A 20,375-nucleotide genomic window follows, 5' to 3' on the forward strand; every position below is an offset into this window, starting at 1 on the left:
TCGTGGGGCTTGAACTTGGGGCCTGGATGCTTATCCCTCAGCTCTTCAGCTCAAGGCAAGTGCTGTACCACTTGAGCCACACTGCCACTTCTAGTTTTCTGAGTGGTTTATTAGAGATAAGAATCTCATGGAGTTTCCTGCCCAGGCTGGCTTTGAACCGTGATCCTCAGATCTCAGCCTCCTGAGTAGCTAGGATTATAGGCATGTGCCCCCAGTACCCAGTTTAGGGTCTAGGATTTAGACCCTAAGAATCAAGGCCTGAGGGCATGAGAGGGAAAGAGGGAACAGCTTACACTAAGCAAAAGAAAAGAAATGTACATATCACCTGATGTGGAAGAAATAGTTGTATTGTCAAAGCTCATAGAATTCACAAACTTTATAGACCATGATAATGACAATTTGCCTTGTGAAGGTTAAAATGTGATTGTAACTTTAAGTATCACTATTCCACAATACTGTGAAATATGTGAAATTTATGTAATCACCTAATCTCAATAAAACATTTTTTTAAAAAAAGAATCAAGGCCCTAACTCATTGAGGAGAAACAAAAGTACCATCTCCAAAACAAAATCTCCAAACACTGAAAAAGCCCCTGATAGTTCCAACCTGGGACGGATGAAGTGCTATGTCAGGGTGCTCTAAGTATCCTGAGCTGCCCAAGAGAGGGGAAATTGGGCTGGGCTGGCTGGCAGGAGAGAAAGAAAACTTTCAGAGGAGATGGGGGTTCTTAGACAGCTGGTAGTGAGTGGGTCTTTGGTGCGATGGGTTTGTGGGCTGAGCTTGCAGAATGAGCTCAGGCTCCACCCCAGCTCCTTTCAGGAAAGCCAGGAGTCAAAGGCAGACTGCAGGGGCACTAGATCTGGAGGAGGAGGGGACCAAGCCCCCATACCACTGAACACTCACTGTCTGCCCTTGTCCTACTTCTGCCACTAGCAAATAAATCTCTATTCCTGGACACAGTAACCTGAGCAGTGCTTCAATAATGAGCTCATGCTTGAGAGGCCAATGGTCCTGTGGATGGCTGACAGAGGGGGTCAGTCAGCTCTGTCCTTCAGGGCTCACATATAGCAGGAACATTATCACCACAGGTTCCCCTGACTGCCACCACCCACATGTGGTAAAGGAAGAGGCAGGCTAAAACCCAGAAACCTCTCCACCCACACCCAGCTCATCTCCTTTCCTTGGATAAGCCAAGAGATGAAGCTAGAGCTATTGGTTGGGACCTGAAGGGGCTAGAGATGAGGGAGGAATTGGGAAAATCCATCTTAGGTTGTCACCAAGCTTTAGAGGAAGCATCTTTAGACCAGATGGGGGAGGGCACCTTTGAGTGTGAAAACTTCTTCCCCGGTATTTCTGATCTAACTAACTCCAGCTGTGCCAGGATCTTTAGGAAGGTACATCTTTTTTTTTTTTTTTTGGTCCAGTCATGGGGCCTGAACTCTGGGCCTGGGCACTGTCCCTCAGCTCTTCAGCTCAAGGCTAGTGCTCTACCACTTGAGCCACAGCACCATTTCCGGCTTTTTTTTTTCTTATGTGGGGCTGAGGCCTCAGGCCTGCAAGGCAAACGCTCTACCACTGAGCCACCTTCCCAGCCCAGGAAGGTACATCTTAAAGATGCTTCTAACTTGAGCTGGGCATTGGTGGCTTACACCTGTAATCCTAGCTACTCAAATGGCTGAGATCTGAGGATCACAGTTTGAAGTCAGTACAGGTAAGAAAGTCCACAAGACTCTTATCTCCAATAAACTGACTACAAAAAATACTGACTACAAAAAAGCCGGGTGCCAGTGGCTCATGCCTGTAATCCTTACTACTCAGAAGGCTGAGAGCTGAGGATCGTGGTTCAAAGCTAGGTTGGGCAGGAAAGTCCATGAGATTCTTATCTCCAATAAACCACCAGAAAATCAGAAGTGGCGCTGTGATTCAAGTGGTGGAGCCCTAACCTTGAGCTGAAGAGCTGAGGGACAGTGCCCAGGCCCAGAGTTCAAGTCCCACGACCAACAAAAATGAATAAATAAAATAAAAAATAAAATGCCAGAAATGGAGGAGGTGTGGCTCAAGTGGTAGAGTATCAGCCATAAGCAAAAAGCTTAGGGACAGCACTCAGGACTTGAGTTCCAGCCCCAGGACAGGAACTACAACAACAAAAGAGACCAGAGGTTTGAGGATAGAGGTCATTGGCTCTGCTAAAATCCATACTGCAAGAATGGAAAGGATTATAGTTGTCCTGATTTCCACAAGGAAACATTGCCAATCTTGGTTTTTGGCTCATTAAGTTTTGTTTTATTCATTGTTGAGGTTTGAACTCAAGGACTCATACTTGCTTTGCTGGCACTGTACTGCTTGCACCATGCATCCAGGCTAGCCTTTTGCTGGTTATTTTGGCAACAAAGTCTGGAGGATTCTTCTGATCAGGCTGGCTTCAAACTATGATCCTCCAGATCTTAGTTTCCTGTATAGCCCAGGATTACAGGCAAGACCCATCAATGCCAGTTTAAGTTGTCTTCTGTTTAGGTCCAAGATGGGCTCACACTCAGTAATTGATGTTCACTGGCTAGCGCTCTACCAACTGAGCCACATCTCCAACCTTAAGTTGTCTATCCATTTGAGGGGTGCGTTGGTACATGCCTGTAATCCTAGCTCTAGGGACAGTAAGGGGGGAGCTTCTGGGCTACATAGTGAGCTTCTGGGTTGTATAGTGAAACTGTGACTCAAAAAATCCTCTCTTCCTCAGGAGACCCTATGCTCTAATACAGCTATCTGGAAGTTTCTCTCCAGGCCAGGTAGGCATCAAGTTAATGGAGTGGATGATTCCCTTATTTTTCGTTCGCCAAGAGGCAGCATCTTCCTCCTGCACTATCAGGAAATACTAACTTCGATCTCAGCTATTCTGCCGCAGCCTCAAAACCTATATATCTATTTCCTGCCTTCCCCCTCCCCGCAACCCCATCCAGACCCCTGCCTTCTTTCAAGTCCTGTTACCTGCACCCCTCATCTCGGGGATGTGGGGTTCGTTGTCAAGCAACCCCTACCACTTCTTTTTCCTCCAAGCCCCGCCCCGTCTTGTCGAGCCCCCCCAGACTCCGCCCAGCTGGCCCTCCTGGCCACCGCGGCAGCCAATGGCTGCGAGTCTTGATTTGCATAGCGGCGCGGGGGCGCGGCGGAGGAAGGGGGAGGGACCAGGCGACCTCCTAAATCAAAGTTGGGAGGCGAGGACTGGGCGGAGGGGCCGCGGGGTGCTGGGCTGGGGCCGGCGGGGAGGGGGGGGGAGGAGGATGGGGGGCGGGCGCAGAGGACGGCGGAGCGGGCCGGACACGGACAGCTCCGTCGCTCCTTCCTTCGGCTCATCCCCGCATCCCCGCTTCCCCCCTCCTTCGGCGGTGAGCAGCCTCCTCTGCGGACCCTCGGTCCTCTCGATCGGGGGTCGTCCGTCTCCCGCGGCCCCCCGCACTCGCCACCTCGGCAACTTTCTCCACCAGAGCCCGGGGCTGGGGGGGCTGCCCTGCCTGGGCGGGTTTCTCCCGGGGTTCCTCGGGGGGCAGCCTCTGGAGGAAGGCTTCAGAGTCCCGTAGAGACGCCCGTCGCCCGCACCCTGCCCTGGGCCGGCCTGCCGTCGGGTCTCCGCACCCTCGCTCCTCCGGTTCCCCCCCACCCCCGACAACCATGACCGAAATGAGCGAGAAGGAGAACGAGCCGGATGACGCGGCCACCCACACCCCCCCGGGGACCGTCTCCGCCCTCCAGGAAACCAAGGCAAGTCGGGGGAGGGGGGGCGCGCCGGGCCTGGCCCCCCCCCGCCCGGGGCGCCCCTGGCCGGGCGCTCTCCTCCGGGGATGCGCTGGCCGCCGTGGGCTTCGGAGCCTTGGGGTCACGGACGCCCGCGTGATCCCCAAGACTGCGAGCCGCGGCGGGGCGGGGGAGGGGAGTGGGCTCGCGACGCGGGGTGTCAAGGACCCTCTCCCCACCACCCTAACCACACGCGCCGGGACGCGCGCAGCAGCGGACGCGCCTCGCCCCCTCCCGGGCGGCCGCAACTCGGCTTTGTTGGAGGGAAGCGGCGCGGCGGGGGCGCAGCGAGTGTAGCCGTGTGTAGCGGGTGTGGGCCGGTGTACGCGCGCGGGTGTGCGTGCGAGACGCACCCCCTCCCGGGGCCGCCACCCCTGTCTGCAGCTCCGTCGCTCAGTCGCGTCTCTGGGAATTGTCTCTACAACCGTCTGTCCCTGCCCTGGCGTCCTCTGCCTGCCTCTCGCGCGGTTTCTCTCCGCGTCCCTACGTGCTGAGTTCCCGCGCGCCTCTCTCGCACCCACCGCGGGCTCGGATTCCCGCTCCCCGCCGGGTTGGGTTCGGGGGGACCCGGGGGCTGCGGCTCGCCGGGCGGGCGCCCCGGGGCTGCGGCAGCGCGGGCAGCCCGTCGCAGGCCAGGGACCCGGGGTGTCGATGCGGCTTCCGAGCCGCCGCGAGAAAAGCAGCCCCACCCCCCACCCCCACCCCGGGAGCAGGGTGAGGGGAGGAGGGCGGGCAGGAGCAAAAGGAGAAGTCATCCTAATTAATGAATGTCATAATTAACCCTAATTATGTATGATTGTTACTCCTGCGGGAGTCGCGATGAATAAATTATTCCCCAGTGAAGACAGGCGGAGCCCAGACTCCAGGCATTGAAAGACAGTCAGGGAGGTGGGGGAGGCCTATGCTCACATTCAGCCCCCCTCCTCTCTTAATCTGTCTAATCCATCCCCAAGTTCTAGGTACCCAAGAAGTTCTGCAGGAAGCAACCTGAGCGGGGCTGGGGATGGAAAAGAGCAGAGGCTGTGTCCAGGATGCCCCCTGCACCTCTTCCCCTTACGCCCCACCCCAGACTTCAGGCCAAGACCTCCTTCTCTCCTGGTGTTTTGTATTGTTTTGTGTTTTTTTTTTCTCCTCCTGCTCTGGGTATCCAGAGGAAAGGAGCCACGAGGACCAGAAATGGGTGGGGTCTTGAGCTGTCCAGTGCTACTAGCTCATCTAGCTAGACCTCTTTCTGTGATGCCCTTTTCTCCCCAATCCATGGGACTGCTACTCACAATGAGAGGTTAAGTCAAGGTCAAGGTCATCAAGGAAGTGACCAAGGAGAGGTGAACAGGACTAGAGTCCTGTCTGCAGGAGGCCTCTCAGTTTCCTTCTATCTCTGAACCAGGAGACCCAGTGGGTCTCCATGTTCAAGCCTTCAGGGTACACTTGACCTGCTGCTGCCTTCTGAAAATGAGACTCTGGCCCTTCACAATCAAGTCCCCCTTATAGAGCCACATCTCTCCTGGGAAAGGAATGAAGTGTTGGGGGCGGGGGTGAATAAGTTCCTGGTTATTTGTGACAGCTTCTGTCAAGCAGAATCCTTGGAGTTGAGCCACACCCTGAGTTCCAATATCCCTGACCTCTTTGGCTGCCCTGTAGTCACCGTGGGCAGACATACAATTCCTGCTTGCTTCCCAGGGACTTGAGCCTCCCAAGGCTCCCCATTCCAAGGTCTGCCTCCTCCGGCCGGCTGGTCCCTCAGGAGCTCCCCAAGGCAAGCAGGCAGGCAGGAATGCAGTGCCACCTCAGCAGTCCTGCAGGCTGCAAGCTCAGCAGTGTGGGGAGGCAGGGGTCAGGGCCTGGCAGATCCCTGCCTCACTCCTACTTACACAAGGACCCTCCAATGTCATCAGCTCTGGGTCTGAGCCACAGAGGTCCAAGGAACAGAGGAGAGGGATTGCACATTTGACCTGACCCCTTTGTACCAGGCCAGTTGGAGCCCTGGCCCTTTGGACTCCCTTCACATATATGAAAGATTAAAAAATGACAACAAATCAGGTGCCCATGGCTCATGCCTATAATCCTAGCTAAGGAGGGCTGAGATCTGAGGATTGTGGTTCAAAGCTAGTCCTGGGCAGAAAAGTCCATGCGACTCTTTTTTTTTTGGGGGGGGGGGTCCAGTCGTGGTGCCTGAACTCTGGGCCTGGGCGCTGTCGCTCAGCTCTTCAGCTCAAGGCTAGCGCTCTACCACTTGAGCCACAGCACCACTTCCGGCTTTTTTTTCTTTTTGCTTGTGTGGTGCTGAGGAATTGAACCCAGGGCCTCATGCATGCAAGGCAAGGGCTCTACCACTGAGCCACCTTCCCAGCCCCCTCCATGAGACTCTTATCTCCAACTAACCACCAAAAAGCCAGAAGTGGAGCTGGGGGGACAGGGGGACTTAAGAACAGTGCCTAGGTCCTGAGTTCACTGGTGTGCACACATGCACGGATGCACGCACGCACACATGCACGCACACACACACACACACACACACACACACACACACACACACTACCCTGGGCTGTGGGAACATCAGGAGAAGCTATTCAGCAAGGCAGAGGTGGACAGGGAGAGAAATCAGGGTCCTTGCTCAGTCAGACCCAAAGGGCTTTGTGTCCCCAGACTCTAGGGGGAGGGAGATGAAAGAGAAAGGGGATGGTTACTGCCCATTCAGCTCAGTGTGAAGTGGGCACAAGAGAACTGATGCCATGAGGCAATGAAGCTAGGATTCCAGGCTTATTTATTAGTTTGGTGCCACCTGGCATTTCTTGCCAGACTGAGCCCAACCTCTGCCTGACTCTTAAGTCTGGGTTGCAGCCCTGTAACCTACCAATTCAGTGATCTTAGTTGATCTTCCTCCAGTTTGGGTCTCCAACCATCTTACTAGACTGGGCCTGCTCATCACCCTTTTTGATGCCATCCCTGGGAGGACCCTGCCATGCCAGCTCTGTCATCTGAGTCAGCTTGCGCCACGTCCGCCTCCACCCACTGCCAGCTGCCTAGTGTCCTTTCAGGAGAGGCTGTGGGAAATTGAGGAAAGAAGGGGCCTTCGGGGAGTGATGAGGTAGGGGAAGATGAGGTCAGCCCCTGGCTCTGGAGCAGGTTCAGAAGAACAGACCTGGTAGCCTAGGTTCCAAGTCAGACAGACTGTAAGTACAATATGAAGGAACAGGGTCTGTGCAGGCCAAGTTGCCAGAGTACATGCCAAGGAATGGGTCCCAGGGCAGTGGAGATACCGAAAAAATAGCTAAGCCAGGCACTGGTGCCTCATACCTGAAATCCTAGCTACTCATGTGACTGAGATCTGAGGATTGCTGTTGAAGCTTATCTTCTATTAACCAGAAAAATGCCAGAACTAGAGCTGTGGATCAAATGGTAAGGCACCAGACTTGGATGAAAGAGTTAAGTGAGAATGCAAGGCCCCGAGTTCAAGCTCCAGTACTAACATACAGAGAGAGAGAGAGAGAGAGAGACAGAGAGACAGAGAGACAGAGAGACAGAGAGACAGAGAGACAGAGAGAGAGAGAGACAGAGACAGAGACAGAGAGAGAGAGAGAGGGAGGGAGAGAGGTAAGATGGGGAAAGATCCGCTTCAGGACTAAGAGACCCAGGAACAAGAAATACCTCAAGCCAGATACCACTAAAGTGGGCAGGCATCAAACCACTTGGCACAGGTGTCCCTGTCTTGCCTCTGGGCCACAGCCCTAGACAACTGCCAGCCACCCCAGGTGGCATGTCATTTTTTCACTTCTCTGCCCTCCTGGGATGTAAGGCACACAGCTGAGCCAGGAAGTGGGCAGGCAGAGTTGAGACTGCTCTAGTGCTGGGGAACATTCTGTTCTAGAGGCCTCTGGTACCCTGCAGAGGTGGCTGTTGGCACTGAGATCCAGGGAGGGGTATACCAGGAAAGAGCACAGGCTGGAGAGTGGGGAGGCTTACAGTCTCATTCCACAACAATCACTGTATCAGAAGGGCTGATGTGTCTAAGAGGGAGTGATCATTGTTGGAGCCAAGAGAGGAGTTGTTTGTCCAAAGTCACAAGGGGGCTGGTTTCAGCCCTATGCTTTCAAGACATTGTAGCTGCCCAAAGATAGAATGGCCATTCCAAGAGAGGGTGTGCAAGAGGTCACCAACAGCCATCCGAAGGAGAGCATTGCAACATGGTGCGGTGGGGGACGAGCCCACAAGCCCCTTCTAGCCCTAAATGCCTTCACAGACCTGGTGGGCAAGCCTATAGCACAGCTGAGGGCAAGGATGGCAGGTGGCTCCCAGAGCAGACAGATGCTCTTGGTCATTTGGGTCCAGCAGCCAGGGCCATGTGAAAATTCCAGTTCTGACTCTTAGTGGTTACCAGACAAGTCATGCAAAAGTGATTTAAGCCCTCTGAGCCTCCGTTGCTCATCTGAAAAGTGGGGCAATAATGGTCATTACCTCAGAGAGGAGCATCAGCCAGGCACTGGTGGCTCATGCCTGTAATTCTAGCTACCCAAGGGGTTGAGCTCAGAGCATCACAGTTTGAAACCAGCCCGGGCATAAAAATTCTTGAGACTCCTCTTATCTCGTTAACCATCTAAAAGCCAGATGTGGAGGTGAGGCTCAAGTGGCAGAATGCTAGACTTGAGCAAACAAAACAAAACAAAACAAAAAACTAAGGGATGGCAGCCAGGCCTTGAATTCAAGCCTCAGATTCCCCCCCCACCCCACCCCCACACATACACACAAAGAGATTAATGGGTTGGGAAGTGGCACTGTGGCTCAAGTGGTAGAGTTCTTCAGCTCAAGGATAGCTCCCAGGCCCAGAGTTCAAGCCCCACGACCAACCAAAAAAAAAAAAAAAAAATTAACGGGATGCTGTATAGAAAGTTCTAGTTCAATTCTAGTGATCTGACAAAGACAGCTTTTCATGTACATTCTCTGGGTTTATTTGAACTCAGAGTTTTGTATTGCCCAGAGAGTATCTCATCCTGCCTCTTCTATCTTAGATGTGGGGAAACTGAGATTCACAGAAAGGAAGTAGAATGATTTATGCTCAGGAAACAGATTGATTTTCTCATCATTGCCTGAGCATGTCTCCCTAGTCTAACCTCCCATGTGCTATATGTCTGAGACCCCTGGGCAGAACCATGGGAGATTTACTGGTCTCTCGGGGCTCATCAAAGCCCGTAGAGTCATATTTGGTCGTAAATGGCCACCACCTAACCTGGCATTTGTTTTCTCTTTAATTGTCTCCCTGGCACTTTGTCTCTACTCCTGTGCCCAGGCATCTGGGGCCCAGGGCCCTGATTCTCACAGATGCACAAAGAAGCCCACAGTGCTGTCCAGGAAGCTGGGCTTGGAAGGAGCTGAGCAATTTAGTGTGCCAGACACCCCAGGGCCCTGGCCTCCCAGCTGGCACACCAGTGCCTGCCTTGTGTCCAAACATCCCCTCTGCTTCCCCTCCATCTTGCTGCCTACTGCCTCCTAGACACTGGAGGGGCCACTACTTCCATCTTTTTGGCACAGGTGCCAGGCAGGCAGCCATAACACACAGGCTTCCTGGCATGCCAATTGGAAACCCTAGCCAAGACTCCCTTGTCTGCAGCCAAACCTGTGATGTCCCCCACCCTCTGCCCCCTGCTTTTCTATCCCTAGTGGGCAGGGGGTAAAACAGCTTCCAACAGGAGGAAAGAGGGGTGGGGCTCTGGGAAGGAAGGCCTCCATATCTTGTTCTGGGAAGACTCAGTAAGGTTATGTGTGGGTAAGCAGTGGAAAGAATGCTAGGTTTACTGTCGAATTGACCCAGAACTCTGGTCACATGAGCTCCATGTAAGATGGAAGCCACTTGAGTCAGATGCTAGTTGCTCACACCTGTAATCCTAGCTACACACAAGGCTGAGATCTGAAGATCACAGTTCAAAGCCAACCTGGGTAGGAAAGTCTGTGAGACTCTTATCTCCAATTAATCAGCAAAATGCTAGAAGTGGAGATGTGGTTCAAGTGGTATTACACCAGCCTTGAGCAAAAAAACAAAAAACTGGGCTGGGAAGGTGGCTCAGTGGTAGAGCACTTGCCTTGCAAGCCTGAGGCCCTGGGTTCGATTCCTTAGCACCATATAAGCAAAACGAAAAAAAGCCGGAAGTGTCACTGTGGCTCAAGTGGTAGAGTGCTAGCCCTGAGCTGAAGAGCTGAGGGACAGCGCCCAGGCCCAGAGTTTAAGCCTCATGACCAGACCCAAAAAACAAAAAACTGGCCCTGAGTTCAAGCCCTAGTACTGGCACGTACACACACATGTGCACGTACCCACTCCCCCACCCCCCACAAAGTGGCAAACAGCCACTTGCTCATCAGGTATCCAGGAGAGGCACACTGAGCCCTTACTGTATATTGAGGCCCTCTATAGGGATTTGAGGTGGCAGTGCCTGCCCTTGAGGAACTCATAGTCTCCAGAGGGAACAAAAAATAGATGATAAGCCAGGCACCAGTGGCTCACGCCTGTAATCCTAGCTACTCAAGGCTGAGGTCTGAGGACCGAGGTTCAAAGCCAGCCCGGGCAGGAAAGTCCATGAGACTCTTATCTCCAATAAACCACTAGAAAGCCGGAAGTGACACTGTGGCTCAAGTGGTAGAGCACTCGCCTTGAGCTGAAGAGCGCAGGGATAGCGCCCAAGCCCAGAGTTCAAGACTTATGACCAACCTAAAAAAAAAGTAGATGACAGGTGCAACCTGATTGGAGCTGTAAGGTCCTGGAGTAGGTGCAGTGGTCACAGGAGGAGGAAGTGGTTCTATTCATGGACTTCCTACAGAAAAGCTGGCTTGGCCAGAGAAGGAAGGTATTGAGTAGGTAAAGAGAATGGTCATTAGACTTGATCTCTAGAGCTCAGCTTTCTGAGTAGGATTACAGGCAGAAGCTATGGAGTCCCTATGTTTTGTTTTAAATTGACTAATAGTTCATTCAGGCAATGAAATGATATGTGACCGTAAAAAAAAAGAATGATGAGCCAGGCACTCACGTCTCAGGGGGCTGAGATCTGAGGATCGTGGTTCAAAGCCAGCCTGGGCGGGAAAGTCCCTGAGACTCTTATCTCCAGTTAACCACCAGAAAACCAGAAGTGGTGCTGTGGTTCAAGTGGTTGAGTGCTTGCCTTGAGCTGAAGAGCTCAGGGACAAAACCCAGGCCCAGAGTTCAAGCCCCATGACTGACCAAAAAAGAAAAAAGAATGATGAAACTCCTTATGCATTTGTCTAGAAAGATTTCCAAAATAAAATTAAGTGAAGAAAGCAAAGTAAAAGAGAAAGTTTATTTTTTTTATTTTTTTATTTTCTGCTAAGAGCAAAGAAAATCTTTTCAGTTGTTTCTATCCCATTTCAAAAAATAATAGTTTTTTGGTTTTGGTTTTTTGTTGGACCCGGGGCTTGAATTCTGGGCCTGGGCGCTGTCCCTCAGCTCTTCAGCTCAAGGCTAGCCATCTACCACTTGAGCCACAGTGCCACTTCCAGTTTTCTTGTGGTTTATTGGAGATAAGAGTCTCATGGATTTTCCTGCCTGGGCTGGCTTTGAACTGTGATCCTCAGATCTCAGCCTCTGCGTAGCTAAGATTACAGGCAGGAGCCACCAGCGCCTGGCTTGTTTTGCTTTTTTTTTTGGTCGGTCGTGGGACTTGAACTCAGGCTTGGGCTCTGTCCCTGCACTCTTCAGCTCAAGGCAAGTGCTCTACCGCTTTAGCCACAGTGCCACTTCCAGTTTTCTAGTGGTTTATTGGAGATAAGAGTCTCAGGGGCTTTCCTTCCCTGGGCTGGCTTTGAACCTCGATCCTCAGATCTCAGCCTCCTGAGTAGCTAGGATTACAAGCATGAGCCACCGGCACCCGGCTTGTTTTGCTTTTGAGACAGGGTCTTGTATGTTTCCTATCAGCCTTCTGAGTACTGTGATGATAGGCATGTATCACCACACTTGACAAAGTCTAAATAATTTCTTTTGGAAAGGTGGAGGTGGTGGTAAACCTGGCTAGCCTTACAGCCAGCCTCAACTGGCTGGAGGACACCATGCACTATTCCCTAGCTATAGGTTTGCCACAGTCTACACCACTCTTTCTTGTGTACCCATCTGGACAGAACTCCCTTAAAGATTATGAAGGTTACCTGCCTAGCTTCTGCAAGCTGGAACACAGGAGCCTCACTTAGTGCTTCCTCTTGGCTCTAGGCCTCTGCACGGCTGGCTGCTACAAGCAACACCCTGCAGGAATCCTGCCATGGGCAGCCCCCAACTGCTTCCCACTCACAGCTCTTCTTCTTCTTCTCCCAGCTCCAGCGATTCAAGCGCTCCCTCTCTCTCAAGACCATCCTCCGCAGTAAGAGTGTGGAGAACTTCTTCCTTCGCTCGGGCTCTGAACTCAAGTGCCCGACCGAGGTGCTGCTGACACCCCCAACCCCACTGCCCCCTCCTTCTCCACCACCTGCATCCACAGACAGAGGTCTGCCCACTCCAGCACCGTCCCCGTGCCCTGTCCCACGCCCCCTGGCACCACTCAAACCGGTAAGGCTGCACAGCTTCCAGGAACATGTCTTCAAGAGAGCCAGTCCTTGCGAGCTATGCCATCAGCTCATTGTAGGTAGGCACCTGGGCCCTGTGGTGGGCAAAGGGAAGGGATCCAGTGGGCCGTGGAGAGTAGAACAGCCTGATATTGGAGTCTTGCTACACAGACCCCCCAGCACTAACTGTGTTGACTGTGCTCGCTCCCCCCACATCTCTCCCTCTCTCTGTTTCTCTCTGTAGACAAATGTGCATCATGAAGGGCTGGAGGGTAGCTTGGTGCATAATATGTATAAGGCTTTGGGTTCTATCCCCGGTGGCACAAGATAAATCAATGCATTGTTCTGAGAGGTGACCATGTGCCCAGTGTGGCTCTGTGTTCATGGACACCTTGGCTTTAAGTGTTACTTTATACACTGTATGAGGCAGAGGTGCCAAGTTCCAAGACTGGCATGACAGTGCCCAACCTCTGCTCTCTCCTCATGCCCTCACTGGCCATCTTTGCTCCTTGCCCAACCCTTCTCACTGAACTCAAATTCTTCCCAGGAAACTCCAAGCAAGGCTTACGATGTAAGACATGTAAAGTCAGTGTCCATCTCTGGTGCTCTGAGGAGATCTCTCACCAGCAATGCCCAGGCAAGACGGTAAGCTGGGGCAGGGTGAGCATCATATGGAGAGATGAGTGAATGAACCCCTCAAAGCTGGGTCTTCCTGTGAGGCTTTCCCTAGCTGTGGGAAGGGCCAAGCTCTCCATAAGCCGTGACTTCCTCTGCCTCTTCTTGCCACAGTCCACCTCCTTCCGCCGTAACTTCAGCTCTCCCCTCCTGGTGCACGAGCCACCACCAGCCTGTGCCATGAGCAGAGAGTCCCCACCCACTGGTAAGTGTCCCCCTGGGGCCCATGCTAGAAGTGATGTGATGAGAAGTCTATATATTCCTCAGATGGGTGACAGAGTCCCACTGGCCACTGTCTACTTGGCATTCTTACCATGTCCCTTCTGTGAATGCCCTTGTGCTGAATGCCACCATGCTAGACACTGGGACACAGCTCTGAAGAAGGTGGCATTTATGAACTATGAAAGAACTAGACATGAAGTAGACAACCCTACCAATCCTCTATTGCTCACCATCCAATGAGTGCCTCAAAATGAGACTAGGGAATAAAGAGAATCAAATGCATTCTGTGCCCATCTGCAGTCAGGGAAGACTGCCTGGAAACATGAAAGGATCCGAGGAAGGCATGTGAGCAGAGGGAGGCCTGAGACAGACAGCGAGAGGCAGGGAGGTAATGAAAGAAGAACTGAGGATGCCAGGCCTTGTGGTCGATTTAGGTGATCCTCTGGCTGCTGTGTAGATGGGAGGGGATGGAGTGGAGGCAGAGAGTTGGGTTGGAAGCCATGGCAGTTGTCAGGAGAGTCGGATAAGCTTGATTGGGCTAGAGGCAGTGGTGATGAAGAGAAGTCGGCAGAGTCTAAGGATATTGGATTAGGGGCTGAAATAGCCGTGGTTCCTAAGGGCAACAAGGAGTAAAGAAGGCTCCAGATCTCAGCATGGGCACCGTGGGAGGACATAGGATACCACTGGATGAAGAGGTCCTAGAGGGGTGGGTAAAGCATAAGATGGAGACTCTGCCTGGAACGTGCTAAGCTAGAGGACCTGACCAGGCAACCAGGACTAGAAATGGCTTCTTCAGGGAGGAGCCAGACTGGAAGCTGATGCCAGGCCTTTGAAGGTGCATGCTCCACAGGAACCAGTGGAAAGGTGGACCCAGTCTATGAGACCCTGCGCTATGGCACCTCCCTGGCACTGATGAACCGCTCCAGCTTCAGCAGCACATCTGAGTCCCCCACTCGGAGCCTGGTACGGTGGGCACAGAAGGGGAGTCTAGGAGGAGGGAATGTCTGAACATGATAGTAGACCCCACGATGGAGCCTTCTCTCCTCTCTGTTCCCAGAGTGAGCGGGATGAGTTGACTGAGGATGGGGAAGGCAGCATCCGCAGCTCGGAGGAGGGACCTGGGGACAGCGGTGAGCTGTGGTGGGAAGGACAGAGGGGCAGGGAGGAGGGTGCTTTGCTCTCCTCCCCTCCATTTTATACCTTGGCCCCACCCTGGTGTGTCTAGTATTTACAGCTCCAGCTGAGAGTGAAGGATCAGGACCAGAGGAGAAGAGCCCTGGACAGCAGGTGAGCCCAGGCTGGCCCAGAGCCTCATCAGTGGGGAGTGGAAAGGGGTGTCATTGTTGTCACTGTCCATGTTGTTCTTGTCATTGTAGATGGGAAGAACATTCACTGCTCCCTCACTTACCTGAAGCCTTCAGGGACAGGCAATGTCAAAGTTAGAGGCACAGGGGTGGAGGAGATCCCTCTCACCACTGACCCTGCCTGCTTCCTACAAGGGCAGGCAATTTCAGGGTGCAGCAGGCAGAAGGTGTCTTTTCTTCCCAGGCCCAGTCCATCATTTCCAAAGTGAACAAGCACAGCAGGCAGAAGGGGTTTTGTTGTTGTTTGTTTAGTATTGGGGATTGAACCAGGGCCCTGGAGATGTAGCACAGGCTAGCTGCAGTTTACTGAGGGCTGGGATTACAGGTATGCACCACCTTGCTAGAGTGTCTTTTTTTTTTTTTTGTCAGTCTTGGGGCTTGAACTCAAGGCTAGCACTCTACCATTTTGAGCCACAAACCTACCAGTTTCTTAGGTTTGTTTTTTGTTTTTGTGGTTAACTGGAGATAAGATTACAGGCACACACCTGTAATCCTATCTACTCAGGCAGCTGAGATCTGAGGTTCAAAGCCAGCCCAGGTAGGAAAGTCCAGGAGACTCTGATCTCTAGTAAACTACTCAAAAAAAAGCTAGGTGCTAGGAATGTGGCTTAGTGGTAGAGTGGTAAAGTGCTTGCCTAGCATGCATGAAACCCTGCATTCAATTCCTCAGTACCACATACATAGAAAAAGCCTGAAGTAGTGCTGTGGCTCAAGTGGTAGAGTGCTAGCTTTGAGCAAAAGAAGCTTAGGGACAGTACCCAGGCCCAGAGCTCAAGCCCCAGGACTGGAAGAAAAAAAGAAGAGAGAGTGTGAGAGAGAAAGTAAGAAAGAGGGAGGGAGAGAAGGAAGGAAGGAAGGAAGGAGGAGAAGAAAGAAAGAAAGAAAGAGGGCTGGGAAGGTGGCTCAGTGGTAGAGCGCTTGCCTTGCATGCCTGAGGCCCTGGATTCGATTCCTCAGCACCACATAAGCAAAAAAAAGAAAAAAGCCGGAAGTGGCGCTGTGGCTCAAGTGGTAGAGCGCTAGCCTTGAGTTGAAGAGCTGAGGGACAGCGCCCAGGCCCAGAGTTCAGGCTCCACGACCGGACCCAAGAAAAGAAAGAAAGAAAGAAAGAAAGGAAGGAAGGAAAGGAAGAAAAGGAAGGTAGGAAGGAAGAAAAGCCGGGTGCCAGTGGCTCACCCTGTAACCCTAGCTACTCAGGAGGCTGAGATCTGAGGATAACAGTTCAAAGCCAGCCAGGGCAGGAAAGTCCGTGAGACTCTTATCTCCAATTAACCACCAGAAAACAGGAAGTGGTGCTGTGGCTCAAGTGGTAGAGCACTCCCCTTGAGCTGAAGAGCTGAGGGACAGCGCCCAGGCCCAGAGTTCAAACCCCATGACCCACAAAAAGAAAGAAAGAAAGAATGAAGAAGAAAAAGCCAGTAGTAGCACTGGCTCAAGTGGTAGAGGCACTATTCTTGAGTACAGAGAGACTCAAGGACAGAGCCCAGGACCTGAATTAAAGCCCCAGGACTGGCAAAAAAAAAAAAAAAAAAAGTCTCATAGGGATTTTCCTGCCTAAGCTGACTTTGAACCATGATCTTCAAATCTTAGCTTCCTGAGTAGCTAAAATTACAGGCATGAGCCACCAGAACCTGGCTAGAAGATCTTACTTCTATCACTGACATAGGACCCATTACGTCCTACCTCATGATTATTGGGGAAAGCATGCCCAGAATGCCTGGGCAGTGGGAAGAGCCAATGTGATGTTTACCGCTGACCCAGAGCTTCTCCCCCAGCTCCCCAGGCCGCCCCTGCGGAAGGATGTGGGCCCCATGTACTCCTACGTTGCGCTGTACAAGTTCATGCCCCAAGAGAACAATGACCTGGCTCTACAGTAAGTCCTCTCTGTGATTGGGCCCCATGGTACAGCTGCCGGACTCCAGCCTCAGGGATCTACCTCCCATTCCTTGCTACCCTGGCTACATGATGGGGTGGGGGACTTTCTGGAACCCCCTCCTTGCACACTTGAGGCTGCTGAGCCCAGACGGGCACCCAATCTACCCAGGGTTTAAGAGTGACTGGTGCAGCCCTTTCTGGGCTGTCCTCGAGAAACGCCTGCTGTACCTATGGTCACAGTGCACTCAAAGAACATTGAGGCTCCTCTCCCAGCTGAGGGGCATGCAGAGTGCCCAGCTGCCCAGATGCTACCCCAGCTCTGTCCTCCCCAGGCCTGGAGACCGGATTATGCTGGTGGATGACTCTAATGAAGATTGGTGGAAGGTAACTTGACAGAATGGGGCATGGAGGGACTCTGGCAGGCTCTGCCCCCAGCTTTTCTCAGGGTCCCAAAGAGACCTCCGTGTGTGTGTGTGTGTGTGTGTGTGTGTGTGTGTGTGTGTGTGTGTGTGTGTGTGTGTGTGTGTGTGTGTGTGTGTGTGTGTGTGTGTGTGTGTGTTTCTGTCTTTGCCAGGGTCCCAAAGAGACCTCCGTGTGTGTGTGTGTGTGTGTGTGTGTGTGTGTGTGTGTTTCTGTCTATCTGTCTGCCTTTGCCAGTACTTAAGGCCTGGCTGCTGTCCCTTACTTTGCTCAAGGCTGGTGCTCCATCACTTGAGCCACAACTCTACTTCTGGCTTTTTACTAGTTAACTGGAGATGAAAGCCTCATGGACTTTCCTGCCAGGGCTGACTTTGAATTGCAATCTCTGGATCTCAGCTTCCCGAGTAGCTAGATTTACAATAGTGAGCCCATGGGTGCCCAGCCAACCTCCCTTCTAACCACAGGCCCTGGCCCCAAGGCTAGGACCAACCCTGAGGCCTTGCTGACAGTTTGACTTCTTTGCCTTAGTTTTGTCCCCTGATCAGCTCATGCCCTTCCCATCTCAGAAGCACCAGCTGAGGGTTGGAATTATGACAACCCAGAATCTGGAGGATAATGGCATTGGCTCTGAGTGTGAACTAGGTCTAGAGAAGGCATGGGGGTAGCACTGGGGCTCAATGCCAACCTCATCCCCAGGGCAAGATCGGCGACCGGGTTGGCTTCTTCCCAGCCAATTTTGTACAGCGGGTGAGGCCAGGAGAGAATGTTTGGCGCTGCTGCCAGCCCTTCTCCGGGAACAAGGAACAGGGTTACATGAGCCTGAAGGAGAACCAGGTAGGTACCTGGGGTGCTAGCTTACGCCCTGCTGAGAGCATGGGAGAGAGGTGCAGAGACAGGGAAGGGTGCCCTGGGAAAGGTTTTGTGGCCTGACACAGGAGGAAAAGCAGGTTAGAAGTGAAGAGACTTCAGGGCCCTCCCATCATCCCCTGTGGGAAATTAGGGCTGGTGATTGATAGAGGCAGGGAGCTGAATGACCCTGGGGCATCACAGGAGCACTGGGTTGAGTTCAGAAGTTTGTTGAGTGCGGGTGGCTCACACCTATAATCCTAGGTACATAGGAGACTGAAATCTGAGGGTCAAAGTTCAAAGCCAGCCAGGGCAGAAACATCCATGAGATGCTTATTGTCAGTTAACCAGCAAAAACCCAAAAGTGGAGGTTTGGCTCAAGTGGTAGAGCTAAATGAGAGGCCAAAGCCCCGAGTTTAAGCCCCAATACTGGCACCAGGAGAAAAAAAAAAAAAAAAAAAAGCCCAGAAGTTTGGGTTTGAATGCTGATTCTGCCTCTGGCCTGTTGTGTCATTGTGGATGAGCTCTATTCCCTCTGTTACCTCCTCTGAGAAATGGATATAGGGAAGGACATTGGACCAGCTAATCTCCAGAGTCAGCCCTGAAGTGCTTCCTGGTGCCCACTGAGCCCAGGGCCTGATGCTGAACTCTGCACCTTCATGGGATCTGCTCCCATCAGCCCAGAAGACTCCATCCACATCTCCCATGGGGCCCGTTGTCCTCGGGGGTGGGTCCCCTGGGGCATCTGCAGCACTTGGGCCAGGGCTGTAGATCATGCCAGGCCTCAGCTGTGTGTCTTGCATCCAGATCTGTGTGGGCGTGGGGAGAAGCAAAGATGCTAACGGCTTCATCCGCGTCAGCAGTGGCAAGAAACGGGGCCTGGTGCCAGCCGACGCCCTGACCGAGATCTGATGGAAGCCAAGAAAACCCAGATGCCACCCCTGCCCATGCCTGGCCCTTGCTTCTGGCCCAGGAAGGGAGCAGGCATCCTGGCCATGCCCTTCCTCCCTCTGCCTCTCTCCTAGGCGCCACCCATCACAGCTTAGGAAACTTCTGCACTGAGGAAGGTTTATTTCTTGGGCAGGGTGCCCTTGAATGGGTTGATACTACTCTGGGACTTGGGAGCAGGGAGGAGAAAGTGGGAAGGAATAAGGTAGGTCCACCCAGTGCCCTGGCACGCCCAGTCCCCTTGTAATGCTGAGTCCTACCGTGGGGAGGATCCTTGCTGTGTCTTTCAGAGACTGTCCACATGCCTTTGCATGCCTGACCCACCCTCTCTGTCCACAGAGCCTTTGCTTGGGTCTATGTGTGTTTGCCCCTTTGCAAATGGGGCTTTGGGAGGGGGCGTATCCCTGTCCCTTAGCTCTCTACCCTGACTCAGGGCCATAGGAGAGCCCTGAGTCCATCTCTTGGTCTCACCACCTCTATCACTCCGTCAATTCTCAGGAAAGTTCTGCAGGAATCTCTCCCATTACTTGAAACCTGGGCGGACAGAACCCGGAAGGGCTGAGGTCTGGGGAGGGGGTGACAAATAGGAGACTGTCTCTTCAAGGAAGCCCATCACCACAGAGCAGCCTCATCAAACTTCGTTTACCAGAAGAGGGTGTCCAAGAACATCGTGGACACAGAAATCCAACTAAGAACAAGATACTGGCCTATGCTTGGTTAAAACAACACCCATTTCACTGTCGGTCCTCCACTCCCTCCGTCACCAGGAACAGCCAGCCAAGGGATTGTCAGTTCTAGTTCCCCCAGGAGCCCCACCCAAAGGACTGACTTTCCTTACCCTTTCTTGCTGGAATCTGCAGTGCACAGAACTGATGTTTTGGGGGGCCCCTCTTGTTGGGTCTTCTTTGTCCAGGACAAAGAGCTGTGGGTGAAGATATCCTGGGGTAGACAGGGAAGGTGGAAAGCTCAGACTGATATCTGGGCTGGGATGTGAAGTAGCAAGGAGGCCTTACTATGGGGTGGGAAGTGTGAAAAGGACCTCTCCCTTGCAGGCTGCTTTAGTCTGGTGCCAGTCCCCTCACCCCCAAGCTCAGAGCCTCCTCTTGTGCCCTTGGTTGTGTCAGCCCAGCGCCACTCATCCTGGGCTCAGTCACACCCTCCATACAGCGAGAGTGACACAGATTCTTCTATCCCACAGACCTTGCCCCACTTCTCCCCAGCAGAGGGGGGCTCAAGCCACACTGCCCTGTTTGCTGCCATGAGGCCTCCCCCCCGCCACCCCCCCGGGGTGGGCCCAATGCCCACTGTACATGAGGCTGCATGATGAGTCTACTGGGGTACTGCCAAACCCCCAGACTCCTAATTAAATGTTTCTTGTCCCAGCCTGACTACTTGCTGCATCTGACTGAGATGGAGGAGGGGTAGGGAGCAAAGGGTGGGGGGTGCTTCCACAGGGGCCGCTGATGGAGGGTGGGACCTGGGAGGTGTGGAGATCTCTGGAACCTAAAGAAAGGGGGGGGGGCAGGGAAGCAGTGATTTGGGAGGCTGGGGGGAGGGGATGCCCCCCCCCCCCCCGCAGTCACTTTCCCCATATGCTGAGCACTTGAGTCGAGCAGGGGGCCGGCCTCTACCTGGGGGGGTGTGTGTCTGGGTCACGGCCTGCCCATCAGGGAGTGCCCCTCCCACCCTAGGCCCTCCTGCCCTGG

At 53.1% G+C, this 20,375-nt stretch overlaps 1 protein-coding gene across 4 annotated transcripts; it reads left to right on the top strand.

The window, feature by feature from the left end:
• Positions 1-3,182: 3,182 nt before the first annotated feature.
• Stac2 (SH3 and cysteine rich domain 2) lies at positions 3,183-20,051 on the top strand. 4 transcript variants are annotated; one of them, XM_070028143.1, is made up of 11 exons: positions 3,183-3,754; positions 12,093-12,399; positions 12,867-12,964; positions 13,109-13,199; positions 14,067-14,179; positions 14,274-14,346; positions 14,442-14,503; positions 16,356-16,453; positions 16,788-16,839; positions 17,572-17,709; positions 18,510-20,051. In XM_070028143.1, exons 1-11 carry the CDS (start codon positions 3,665-3,667, stop codon positions 18,561-18,563), a joined length of 1,176 nt encoding a protein of 391 aa, XP_069884244.1. In that variant the 5' UTR covers positions 3,183-3,664; the 3' UTR covers positions 18,564-20,051. The 4 variants fall into 4 exon arrangements, with proteins under 4 accessions (XP_069884244.1, XP_069884243.1, XP_069884245.1 ...); XM_070028142.1 differs by having other exon boundaries at positions 18,529-20,051; XM_070028144.1 differs by lacking the exon at positions 18,510-20,051 and adding an exon at positions 18,274-18,484.
• Positions 20,052-20,375: the final 324 nt, after the last annotated feature.

Source organism: Dipodomys merriami, unplaced genomic scaffold, assembly GCF_024711535.1.
Source record: "Dipodomys merriami isolate MVZ:Mamm:240054 unplaced genomic scaffold, mDipMer1.0.p SCAF_19, whole genome shotgun sequence".
In the NCBI taxonomy this organism is placed as follows: Eukaryota; Metazoa; Chordata; class Mammalia; order Rodentia; family Heteromyidae; genus Dipodomys; species Dipodomys merriami.

Coding starts and splice junctions, on each gene's coding strand:
- Stac2 (XM_070028142.1), top strand. CDS start 3,665: ATGACCGAAATGAGCGAGAAGGAGAACGAGCCGGATGACGCGGCCACC. Junction 14,504..16,355: donor AGAAGAGCCCTGGACAGCAG/GTGAGCCCAGGC, acceptor CTTCTCCCCCAG/CTCCCCAGGCCGCCCCTGCG. Junction 17,710..18,528: donor TGAGCCTGAAGGAGAACCAG/GTAGGTACCTGG, acceptor TCTTGCATCCAG/ATCTGTGTGGGCGTGGGGAG.